This window comes from Bombina bombina, chromosome 6 (assembly GCF_027579735.1).
Source record: "Bombina bombina isolate aBomBom1 chromosome 6, aBomBom1.pri, whole genome shotgun sequence".
Classification (NCBI taxonomy): Eukaryota; Metazoa; Chordata; class Amphibia; order Anura; family Bombinatoridae; genus Bombina; species Bombina bombina.
The window spans coordinates 905,906,276-905,918,628 of record NC_069504.1 but is presented as its reverse complement, the minus strand read 5'-3'; the positions used below and the strand labels follow the sequence as shown (position 1 = coordinate 905,918,628).

At 44.7% G+C, this 12,353-nt stretch overlaps 1 protein-coding gene across 2 annotated transcripts in view; it reads right to left on the bottom strand.

The window, feature by feature from the left end:
* Nucleotides 1–12,353, bottom strand: part of DENND4A (DENN domain containing 4A) — an 858,339-nt gene that overhangs the window by 94,795 nt on the left and 751,191 nt on the right. For both annotated transcript variants that reach the window (XM_053718534.1, XM_053718535.1), the window contains exon 29: nt 8,103–8,220. In XM_053718534.1, the coding sequence (XP_053574509.1) occupies nt 8,103–8,220 (118 nt within the window). The remainder of the gene's footprint in view (nt 1–8,102; nt 8,221–12,353) is intronic.

Sequence of the window (12,353 nt, the reverse complement as noted above, 5' to 3'; positions counted from 1 at the left end):
GACATATCTGCCAGAGCAACTCAAGAACTAAACAGAAAATTCTAAAGTTCCAGCTTATGCTAGGAGACTGAGAATAATCCAAAAAACAAAAAGAAGTATGAGCTCCATGTCTTAAATCTGTCCCGAAAATATTGAGGGAACCATCACTTCAAACTCAGACCAAGATGCTGCCACCGGAAATCTCCAGAAAACGCGACAACCAAAGTCGTCAGTATCTAATATCCCATATGACGGAACTTCGTCCTAAAAAGAGTTTCTACAACAACCAAGAGCTCTAAACAAAAAACCTATCCTGAAAACGGAATAGAAAAGGAAATTAGGCAAGCACACAAAAGTGATAGCCAAGAAGGAATGTGCAAAAACAGGACCTGCCCGTCATACGACACAAACCCCCTATAGAGCTCAGAACTGGGATACTAAAATACAAAAAAAAAAAAAAGAAATATAGTCGAGAAGGAATAGGATCTCCATCCTTTGACACTCGTCTAATCAAGATCGCTATCTGATTTAAAAGACTGAGATTCAACTGACGGATCAGTACTATGAACCCCTAACATCGCCAAAACTTCTCTCAGAAGCAATCGCAGGTGTGCCATTGTAAATCGAAATGCTAAATCCTCTTCAGACAGAGGAATCAAATCATCAGAATCCTACCCTGGAGGTCCAACCATTGAAACCCCAGAGGGAACCGCATACCCAGATGACTGATCGGATACAATAGTCAATTTGCACAATGGTCCCTGGGCAGGAGTGCATGGATTAACCCTTTGCTTGCACGTAGCAGGAAGAGGCAAAATCACTAAGGCCGTAGAGATGGCCATGCAGAACTGCGCAGTAACCTCTGGTGCAAAAAAGTCACCTTCAGGCGAAGGAGAAGCTGTACCCGGAGGAAACTGCATGTGTAGGAACAGAAGAATCTAGGGGACACACCGCATGGGACGAGGAATCCTCAGGGGCAGACAGCTCAGTGGTCTCTAACATCTCAACATTGGTTGATGAGAACACCCTGTTGTGGCATACGGAACATAACTGAGAGGGCTGGACAACCCGTCCTCCTCACAATATACACAGGTATTAAATTCTGTATTAGAGGGATCCCCCTCTAAATAAACAGAATCCTCCATAACTTGTCTAATTTAAATTATAGAAAACAACAACTGGCACCTTATACCCCCAATGGCTGGGGCACTTACCACCTCCTATGACCCAGACAGATAGAGAAATTCGCTCCTCTCCGCAGACACTCTGTGAGGAATAGGAAATGGAAAAAACGTGACCACTCCCGGTTACATGGTGCGTCATGCAGTACCGCCCCTGCTAAAGAAAAGCGTGCCAGCTTAATAAAACTGTGCAGCTTTCAAATATGAATAATAAAAAAACAAAAAACTGTACGTTCCCTATCAGCCTATGAGCCCAAACGCCTCCTGCACATAAAGCAGCCAAAATCACATAAATATGATTAAAAGCCCCACTGTTCAATAATCCCCCTCAGGTGATATTAACCCTTGATTCCATGAAAGGAGTCCCACTGTGACCCTGTCTTCTATCGTCACATATGTATAAAAAATGAAAAGATCTCACCGGAATCTATGCCGTGGAACAGAAAACACGGCCCTTCAAGTTTGACAGACTGTAGCGTTGCTTCTGACATGGACTTAAATGAAGAAAAGCAGGCAGCGAAATTCGTCAACGCTGATTTCTTAGGAACTGTTAATATGAGTCTGGATGGTTTTGCAGAAAAACTCTCCCTGCATCTCCAGACTCTAACTTTCATCAATGCTCTCACTGAGAGGCTGACAAGACTATTTAAAACTCCAGTCCCATATCGAAGGGTAGATACGCTTCCTAAGGAACTAGTCTGAAATCTTCTGACACTCCCTGCCAACCTCCGGTGACGAAAGGCAAAGAATGACTGGGGGATGAGGGAAGTGGGGGAGGTATTTAAACCTTTGGCTGGGGTGTCTTTGCCTCCTCCTGGTGGCCAGGTTCAGTATTTCCCACAAGTAAAAAAAATGCAGCTGTGGACTCACCGTGTATGCAGAAGGAAATAACTCAACACACAGCCATTAATGTCTAAACCGTTGGCAACAAAAGTGAGTACACCCCTAAGTGGAAATGTCCAAATTTTGTGTGGCCACCATTATTTTCCAGCACTGACTTAACCCTCTTGGGCATGGAGAACACCAGAGCTTCACAGGTTGCCACTGGAGTCCTCTTCCAATCCTCCATGACGACATCACAGAGCTGGTGGATGTTAGAGACCTTGCGCTCCCCCACCTTCCATTTGAGGATGCCCCACAGATGCTCAATAGGGTTTAGGTGTGTAGACATGCTTGGCCAGTCCATCACCTTTACCCTCAGCTTCTTTAGCAAGGCAGTGGTCGTCTTGGAAGTTTTTAGGGTTCTTATGTTGGAACACTGCCCTGTGGCCCAGTCTCCGAAGGGAGGGGATCATGCTCTGCTTTAGTATGTCACAGTATTCACAGTATTTGGAATTCATGGTTAACTCAATGAACTGTAGCTTTCCAGTGCCAGGAGCACTCATGCAGGCCCAGACCATGACACTCCCACCACCATGCTTGACTGTAGACAAGACAAACTTGTCTTTGTACTCCTCACCTGGTTCCACCACACGCTTGACACCATCTGAACCACATACGTTTTTCTTGGTCTCATCGGACCACAGGACATGGTTCCAGTAATCCATGTCATTAGTCTGCTTGTCTTCAGCAAACTGTTTACAGGCTTTCTTGTGCATCATCTTTAGAAGAGGCTTCCTTCTGGGACGACAGCCATGCAGACCAATTTGATGCAGTGTGCGGCGTATGATCTGAGCACTTTCAGACTGACCCCCCCCACCCCTTCACCCTCTGCAGCAATGCTGGCAGCACTCATACGTCTATTTCCCAAAGACAACCACTGGATATGACGCTGAGCACGTACACTCAACTTCTTTAGTCGACCATGGTGCGGCTTGTTCTGAGTGGAACCTGTCCTGTGAAACCGCTGTATGGTCTTGCCCACTGTGCTGCAGCTCAGTTTCAGGGTCTTGCCAATCTTCTTAAAGCCAAGGCCATCTTTATGTAGATTATGTAATTTCTTTATGTAATTTTTTTTTTCTTCAGATCCTCAGAGTTCTTTGCCATGAGGTGCCATGTTGAACTTCCAGTGACCAGTATGAGAGAGTGTGAGAGCGATAACACCAAATTTAACACGCCTGTTCCCCATTCACACCCGAGACCTTGTAACACTAAGAGTCACATGACACTGGGGTGGGAAAATGGCTAATTGGGCCCAATTTGGACATTTCCACTTAAGGGTGTACTCACTTTTGTTGCCAACGGTTTAGACATTAATCACTGTGTGTTGAGTTATTTTGAGGGGACAGCAACTTTACATTGTTATACAGGCTGTACACTCACTACTTTACATTGTAGCAAAGTGTAATTTCTCCAGTGTTGTCACATGAAAAGATATAATAAAATATTTACAAAAATGTGAGGGATGTACTCACTTTTGTGAGATACTGTATACGTAGGAAAAGGAAAATCAAAAACTGTCTTCTCTATAGAGATATAAGTGGGGACATATTGCTCCATTTTAACTTATATGGTGTCATTGCATACTTTTATTATATAAGGTATAGTACAGAAATAACAGGTAGAGAGCCCGCTACACTATGCTTAAACTTTCCCAGACACCTTAATTTATTCCTCAGTGTAGGTAAAACTACAGCCCCTATGTACACTGATCTGCCCCTCGGTACCCCCTGTCATTTCCTGTATGGGTACTTACCTCCTTCCTGGGTCTAGTAGGCACTAAAAAGATACTGTGAATCTGTTCCAACACTGCTGAAGCACAATTAATGGCTGGAAAAAAACATAAATTATGCTTACCAGATAATTTCCTTTCCATCTGTATGAGGAGAGTTCACAGCTTAATTTCTTACTTGTGGGAAATACTGAATCTGGCCAACAGGAGGAGGCAAAGACACCCCAGCCAAAGGCTTATATACCTCCCCCACTCCCCTCATCCCCCAGTCATTCTGCCGAGGGAACAAGGAACAGTAGGAGAAATATCAGGGTATAAATGGTGCCAGAACAAAATATTTTGATCCGCCCAACTGAGAAAACGGGCGGGGCCGTGGACTCTCCTCATAGAGATGGAAAGGAAATTATCTGGTAAGCATAATTTATGTTTTCCATCTTAATATGAGGAGAGTCCACGGCTTCATTCCTTACTTGTGGGAAATATATACCCAAGCTCTAGAGGACACTGAATGAAACGGGAGGGTAAAAAAAAATAGGAGACGCAGAATCTATTCTGAGGGTACCACAGCCTGCAAAACCTCTCTCCCAAAAGATGCTTCAGCCGAAGCAAAAACGCCAAATTTGTAAAATTTTGAAAAGGTATGTAAGGAGGACCAGGTAGCCGCCTTACAAATCTGCTCCATAGATGCCTCATTCTTGAAGGCCCAAGAGGAAGACACTGCTCTAGTAGAATGAGCCTTAATTCTCTGAGGAGGCTAATGTCCCGCTGTTTCATATGCTAAGCGAATAATGCTCCTCAACCAAAAAGACAACAAAGTGGACGAGACTTTTTGCCCTTTACGCTTCCCAGAATAGACAACAAGCAAAGATGACGTCTGTCTTAACTTCTTAGTGGCTTGAAGATAGAACTTCAAGGACCGAACCACATCCAAATTATGAAGTAACCGCTACTTTGAAGAAGAAGGGCTAGGACACAAGGAAGAAACGAAAACTCCTGATTGATGTTGCTATCAGAAACAACCATAGGAAGAAAACCTAACCCAGTACGAATAACAGCCTTATCTGCATGGAATACTAGGTAAGGGGGCTCACATTGCAAGGCTGCCATTCCAGATACTCTGCGTGCCGAGGTAATAGCCAGTAAAAAAAAGAGAACCTTCCAAGTTTGAGATTTAACGTCAAGGCCATACATAGGCTCAAATGGAGCCTTAAGAACAAGATTTAAACTCCAAGGAGGAACGCTAGATTCTAGTCAGAGCCTGAACAAAGGACTGTACGTCTGGAAGCTCAGCGAGCCTCTTGTGCAGTAAAACAGATGGGGCCAAAATCTGTCCCCTTAAGAGAACTATTCGAAATGCCCTTCTCCAGACCATCCTGGAGAAAAGAGAGAATCCTGGAAACCCTGACCTTATGCCAGGGAAATCCACGCTCTTCACACCAGAATAATTAGGTCCTCCACACCTTATGATAGATGCGGCGAGTGACCAGCTTTCTTTGGGACCACAAACAGGTTTGAGTAGTATCCCAGACCTCTCTCTGATGGAGGCACCGGTACAATGACCCCCAGGGCGGAGAGGTCCCTCACACACCCTAGAAAAGCCTCTCTCTTTTCTGGCCTTGAAGACAGGTTTGATAAGAGGAATCTGCCCCTGGGAGGATGAAACTTGAAACCTATCCTGAGCGATGACCTCCAGTACCCACGGGCATGCACGTTCCCAAACCAAGCTTCTGAAAAGAATGACAGTCTGCCCCCTACCAGATCCAAAGCCGGATCAGGGGCCACTCCTTCATGCAGACTTTAACTCGGCGGGCTTCTTATTCTGCTAGGATTTATTCGAGGACTGAGGAGGTTAACAAGTTCCCTTGGACTGTTCCGGATTTGTAGAGGGCTGCTGACGTTGGGATTTGTCCGAACAAAAGGAACAAAAATTAGGACCTTGTCCCTTAGGTTTATTCTTCTTATCCTGCAGTAAAAAGGCACCTTTGCCTCCAGTAACTGTAGATATGATAGAGTCCAGGCCTGGACCAAAAAGAATCTTCCCCTTGAATTGGAGGGAAAGAAGTCTAGATTTCAAAGTCATGTCCGCAGACCAGGATTTCAGCCAGAGAGCCCTATGGGCTAGCACAGAAAAACCTGAAGCCTTGGCGTTCAGACGAATAATCTGCAAATTTGCATCGCAAATAAAAGAATTAGCTACCCTTGAGGCCCTAATTCTTTCCTGGATTGCGTCGAGGGGATGGGATGGAAATTCACAACTCCAACTGAGAGTCGGTAACCAGGAACAATTTCTTAAAGGAAGAAGAAGGGGAAAAAGAAGAACAGAGTCCCTCCCATTCATTCTTAATAATGTTCGCCATCTTTACGGGAACCGGGAAAGTCTGTGGTACAACCCTGTCCTCGTAGACCTTATCTAATTTAGGAATACAAAGTTCCTAAGGTAATTTAGGTTCTGGAGCCTCTAAAGTAGCCAAAATTTATTTTAGGAGAAAGCGCAAGTGTTCAACCCTAAATCTAAAGTCTGGATCCTCCGCAGCCTGAGGCTTAGAGGCAGTAGATTCTGACTCAGAAAGAGCATCCTCTGAAGTATCAGATGCATCTTCATCATCGGATAATCTTGTATCCGATAAATCCAATAAGCTAGTAGATAACCCCTGGGAAGGATTGCAATATTTAACCTTTCGCTTGCTCTTAGCAGTGCGAGGTAAAGCACTGAAGGCCGCAGACACTGCCGTCTGTAACTGTTCAGTAAAGTCTGGCGGTAAAATGGCCCCTCCAGATGGAGGAATAGGAGTGCTATAGGAAGCTGCATGTGTATTAGGAGATAAGTGTAGGGTGCGCACCTCACGGGACGGAGACTCCTCAGAGGTGGAAGGCTCAGTAGTACTAAACATATTAGCTTTCTTTGATAAGATTACATAATTAATTGTAATAATAATTGAGCAGGCGGGTATACCGTGGCCTCCTCACAATATAAACAGGCATTAGCTTTAGGTAAAGAGGGAGTACCCTCTAACGTATCAGAGTCCTCCATAGCTTGCGCTTATAAAAAGAACTATAGACAAGGATAAATGGCACATTTACACCCCCAATGACGGGGCACTCACTATGACCCAGGCACAAGAGAGAAACCGCTTCGTCTCCAGACACTGCGCGGTCAGGAAGAAGAGATCACTGTGACCACACCCGGTCACATGGTGCACCATGTAGGACCGCCCCTTTGCACCTAAAAGCGCGCCAAGCCTAACTGACTGAGCATCGCTCCAAAATGAAAGTAAAACCTGTATGTTACAACATTTGCCTAAGCCATATCTCACACGTTACAGCATAAACACAATATTAAACATATGTGATTAATCCCTCCTGTTCAATAATCCCCTTCCGGAGACATTAACCCTCGATTCCCTCAGATAAAAGGAGTCACACTGTGACCCTGTCTTCTTGCGTTATCAAATGTGAATAAAAATTGAAACGATCTTACCGGAATATATGCCGTGGAACAGAAACACAGCCTCTCAAGTTTGACAGTCTTGTAGCATCGCTCCTAGTCTTGTAGCATCGCTCCTGACATGGACTTGAGTGATAGAAGCAGGCAGTGAAACTCGTCAACACTGATTGCTTAGGAGCTGTTAATACGAGTCTGGATGGGTTCGCAGAAAAACTCTCCCTGCATCTCCACACTCTAACATTCACCAATGCTCTCACTGAGAGGCTGACAAGACTGCTTAAAACTCCAGTTCCATTCTAAAGAGTACTACCCTCCATAAGGAACTACTCTGTATCTTCTGACACTTCTCTGCCAACCTCCTGTGACGAAAGGCAAAGAATGACTGGGGGATGAGGGGAGTGGGGGAGGTATTTAAGCCTTTGGCTGGGGTGTCTGTCTCCTCCTTGTGGCCAGGTTCAGTATTTCCCACAAGTAAAGAATGAAGCCGTGGACTCTCCTCATATTAAGATGGAAATGAGGGTTTCATATTCCTTTAACACAACTTTTAGTTCCCCTAGTGAAATAAATGTGCACCAAGTATTTTACACACACAATACAAATATAATTATGTTTCCCTTTCTAACTGGAGCCTCTTCAACTGAATCGTTAACTGCACTGAGCAGATGGCTGTTTTCTTAAAGGGCCATACACATATTTTTAATAAAGTGCCTCAATAGTGTCCCCAGAGCTGCCAGAGGGCTGTAAAGGGCATCAGTACGTACAAATAGGTAAAATCAGAGATGTAAATTGGAAACATTTTGAATGTAATATTGTATGCAGTGGCTAAGTTACTATTATACTGTAGTTAAAACAACAGTGGTAATAACATTTGCATTAAGATGCTTACTTATGGTGTTCCACAAAATGTACAATGGCTGCCGTGAGTCTTTGTGAAGTTTCAGATTGTCCCACAAAGCTTGAATAAGGACATGTTTGCTGTCCTCCGACATACAGCTCCTAGGTATCTGAAAGGCAGTATCAGATAAAACAATGTTTAGGATAACAGGAGTTGCTCATTCAGGTTTTGATTTCTATAAACAATCTGTACAGCTGGGTAGAAATTACTTTGCAGTATCAAATGTCATTAAAGCTGCACAGTATATCTGATATCCGATACTGGGCTAGATTACGAGTGGAGCGCTTTTTAGCACTCCCGCTTACGCACTATGTTTGCTAGATGGAGGCTTTTTGTGAAGGTTGGGCTCATATTACAAGTTGAAAGTAAAAAGATTTCACACAAACGTAAAGCAGAGGTGCGCAAAAAAAACAGAATTTATGCTTACCTGATAAATTACTTTCTCCAACGGTGTGTCCGGTCCACGGCGTCATCCATAACTTGTGGGAATATTCTCTTCCCCAACAGGAAATGGCAAAGAGCACAGCAAAAGCTGTCCATATAGCCCCTCCCAGGCTCCGCCCCCCCAGTCATTCGACCGACGGTTAGGAGAAAAAAAGGAGAAACTATAGGGTGCCGTGGTGACTGTAGTGTATAGAGAAAGAAATTTTTCAAATCTGATTAAAAAACCAGGGCGGGCCGTGGACCGGACACACCGTTGGAGAAAGTAATTTATCAGGTAAGCATAAATTCTGTTTTCTCCAACATTGGTGTGTCCGGTCCACGGCGTCATCCATAACTTGTGGGAACCAATACCAAAGCTTTAGGACACGGATGAAGGGAGGGAGCAAATCAGGTTACCTAAACAGAAGGCACCACGGCTTGCAAAACCTTTCTCCCAAAAAAAGCCTCCGAAGAAGCATAAGTATCAAATTTGTAGAATTTGGCAAAAGAGTGCAGAGAAGACCAAGTCGCTGCCTTACATATCTGATCAACAGAAGCCTCGTTCTTGAAAGCCCATGTGGAAGCCACAGCCCTAGTAGAGTGAGCTGTGATTCGTTCAGGAGGCTGCCGTCCGGCAGTCTCATAAGCCAATCGGATGATCCTTTTCAGCCACAAAGAAAGAGAAGTAGCAGTAGCTTTTTGACCTCTCGTCTTACCAGAATAAACGACAAACAAAGAAGAAGTTTGTCTGAAATCCTTTGTTGCTTCTAAATAGAACTTTAAAGCACGGACTACATCTAAATTGTGTAACAAACGTTCCTTCTTTGAAACTGGATTCGGACACAAAGAAGTAACAACTATTTCCTGGTTAATGTTCTTGTTGGAAACAACTTTTGGAAGAAAACCAGGCTTGGTACGCAAAACAACCTTATCTGAATGGAACACCAGATAGGGTGGGTCACACTGCAAAGCAGAGAATTCAGAAACTCTTCTAGCAGAAGAAATAGCAACCAAAAACAAAACTTTCCAAGATAGTAACTTGATATCTATGGAATGTAAGGGTTCAAACGGAACCCCTTGAAGAACTGAAAGAACTAAATTTAGACTCTAGGGAGGAGTCAAGGGTCTGTAAACAGGCTTGATTCTAACCAAAGCCTGTACAAAAGCTTGTACATCTGGCACAGCTGCCAGTCATTTGTGTAACAAGACAGATAAAGCAGAAATCTGTCCTTTTAGAGAACTCGCTGACAATCCCTTATCCAAACCTTCTTTGAGAAAGGAGAGGATCCTGGGAATTTTAATCTTACTCCAGGAGAATCCCTTGGATTCACACCAACAGATATATCTTTTCCATATTTTATGGTAAATCTTTCTAGTCACAGGTTTTCTGGCTTGGACCAGAGTATCTATCACTGAATCTGAAAACCTGCGCTTGGATAAAATCAAGCGTTCAATTTCCAAGCAGTCAGCTGCAGAGAAACTAGATTTGGATGTTCGAATGGACCTTGTACTAGAAGATCTTGTCTCAAAGGTAGCTTCCATGGTGGAGCCGATGACATTCACCAGGTCTGCATACCAAGTCCTGCGCGGCCACGCAGGAGCTATCAGAATCACAGAGGCCTTCTCCTGTTTGATCCTGGCTACAAGCCTGGGAAGGAGAGGGAACGGTTGAAACGCATAAGCTAGGTTGAACGACCAAGGCGCCACTAATGCATCCACTAGAGTCGCCTTGGGATCTCTGGATCTGGACCCGTAGCAAGGAACCTTGAAGTCCATGTCTGGAATGCCCCATAATTGAGTCAACTGGGCGAACACCTCCGGGTCAAGTTCCCACTCCCCCGGATGGAAAGTCTGACGACACAGATAATCCGCCTCCCAGTTGTCTACTCCTGGGATGTGGATTGCAGATAGGTGGCAGGAGTGATCCTCCGCCCATTTGATGATTTTGGACACCTCTCTCATCGGCAAGGAACTCCTTGTTCCCCCCTGATGGTTGATGTAAGCAACAGTCGTCATGTTGTCTGACTGGAATCTTATGAATCCGGCCTTCGCTAGTTGAGGCCAAGCCCGGAGAGCATTGAATATCGCTCTCAGTTCCAGAATGTTTATCGGGAGAAGAGACTCTTCCCGAGACCATAGACCCTGAGCTTTCAGGGAATCCCAGACCGCGCCCCAGCCTAATAGACTGGCGTCGGTCGTCACAATGACCCACTCTGGTCTGCGGAAACTCATTCCCTGGGACAGGTGATCCTGGGTCAACCACCAACGGAGTGAGTCTCTGGACATCTGGTCTACTTGAATCATTGGAGACAAGTCTGTATAGTCCCCATTCCACTGCTTGAGCATGCACAGTTGTAATGGTCTTAGATGAATTCGAGCTAAAGGAACTATGTCCATTGCTGCAACCATCAACCCTACTACTTCCATGCACTGAGCTATGGAAGGCTGCAGAATAGAGTGAAGAACCTGACAAGCGTTTAGAAGCTTTGACTTTCTGACTTCTGTCAGGAAGATCTTCATTTCTAAAGAATCTATTATTGTTCCCAAGAAGGGAACTCTTGTCGACGGAGACAGGGAACTCTTTTCTACGTTCACCTTCCACCCGTGAGATCTGAGAAAGGCTAGAACAATGTCTGTATGAGCCTTTGCTTTGGAAAGAGACGACGCTTGGATTAGAATGTCGTCAAGATAAGGTGCCACTGCAATACCCCTTGGTCTTAAAACCGCTAGAAGGGACCCTAGCACCTTTGTGAAAATCCTTGGAGCAGTGGCTAGCCCGAATGGGAGAGCCACGAACTGGTAATGCTTGTCCAGAAAGGCGAACCTTAGGAACTGATGATGATCTTTGTGAATAGGAATATGTAGATACGCATCCTTTAAATCCACGGTAGTCATAAATTGACCATCCTGGATTGTAGGTAAAATTGTTCGAATGGTTTCCATTTTGAACGATGGAACTCTGAGAAATTTGTTTAGAATTTTTAAATCCAGAATTGGTCTGAAAGTTCCCTCTTTTTTTGGGAACTACAAACAGATTTGAGTAAAACCCCTGACCTTGTTCCACAGTTGGAACTGGGTGTATCACTCCCATCTTTAACAGGTCTTCTACACAATGTAAGAATGCCTGTCTCTTTATTTGGTTTGAAGATAAGTGAGACATGTGGAACCTTCCCCTTGGGGGTAGGTCCTTGAATTCCAGAAGATAACCCTGAGAGACTATTTCTAGTGCCCAGGGATCCTGAACATCTCTTGCCCAAGCCTGAGCGAAGAGAGAGAGTCTGCCCCCTACTAGATCCGGTCCCGGATCGGGGGCTACCCCTTCATGCTGTTTTGGTAGCAGCAGCAGGCTTCTTGGCCTGTTTACCTTTGTTCCAGCCTTGCATTGGTTTCCAAGCTGGTTTAGTCTGGGAAGCGTTACCCTCTTGTCTAGAGGCTGCCGAGTTGGAAGCCGGTCCGTTCCTGAAATTGCGAAAGGAACGAAAATTGGACTTATTCTTAGCCTTGAAAGGTTTATCTTGTGGGAGGGCATGGCCCTTTCCCCCAGTGATGTCTGAAATAATCTCTTTCAATTCTGGCCCGAAAAGGGTCTTACCTTTGAAAGGGATATTAAGCAATTTTGTCTTGGAAGATACATCCGCCGACCAAGACTTTAGCCAGAGCGCTCTGCGCGCCACAATTGCAAACCCTGAATTTTTCGCCGCTAACCTCGCTAACTGCAAAGCGGCGTCTAAAATAAAGGAATTAGCTAACTTAAGTGCGTGAATTCTGTCCATGACTTCCTCATACAGAGTCTCCCTACTGAGCGACTTTTCCAGTTCC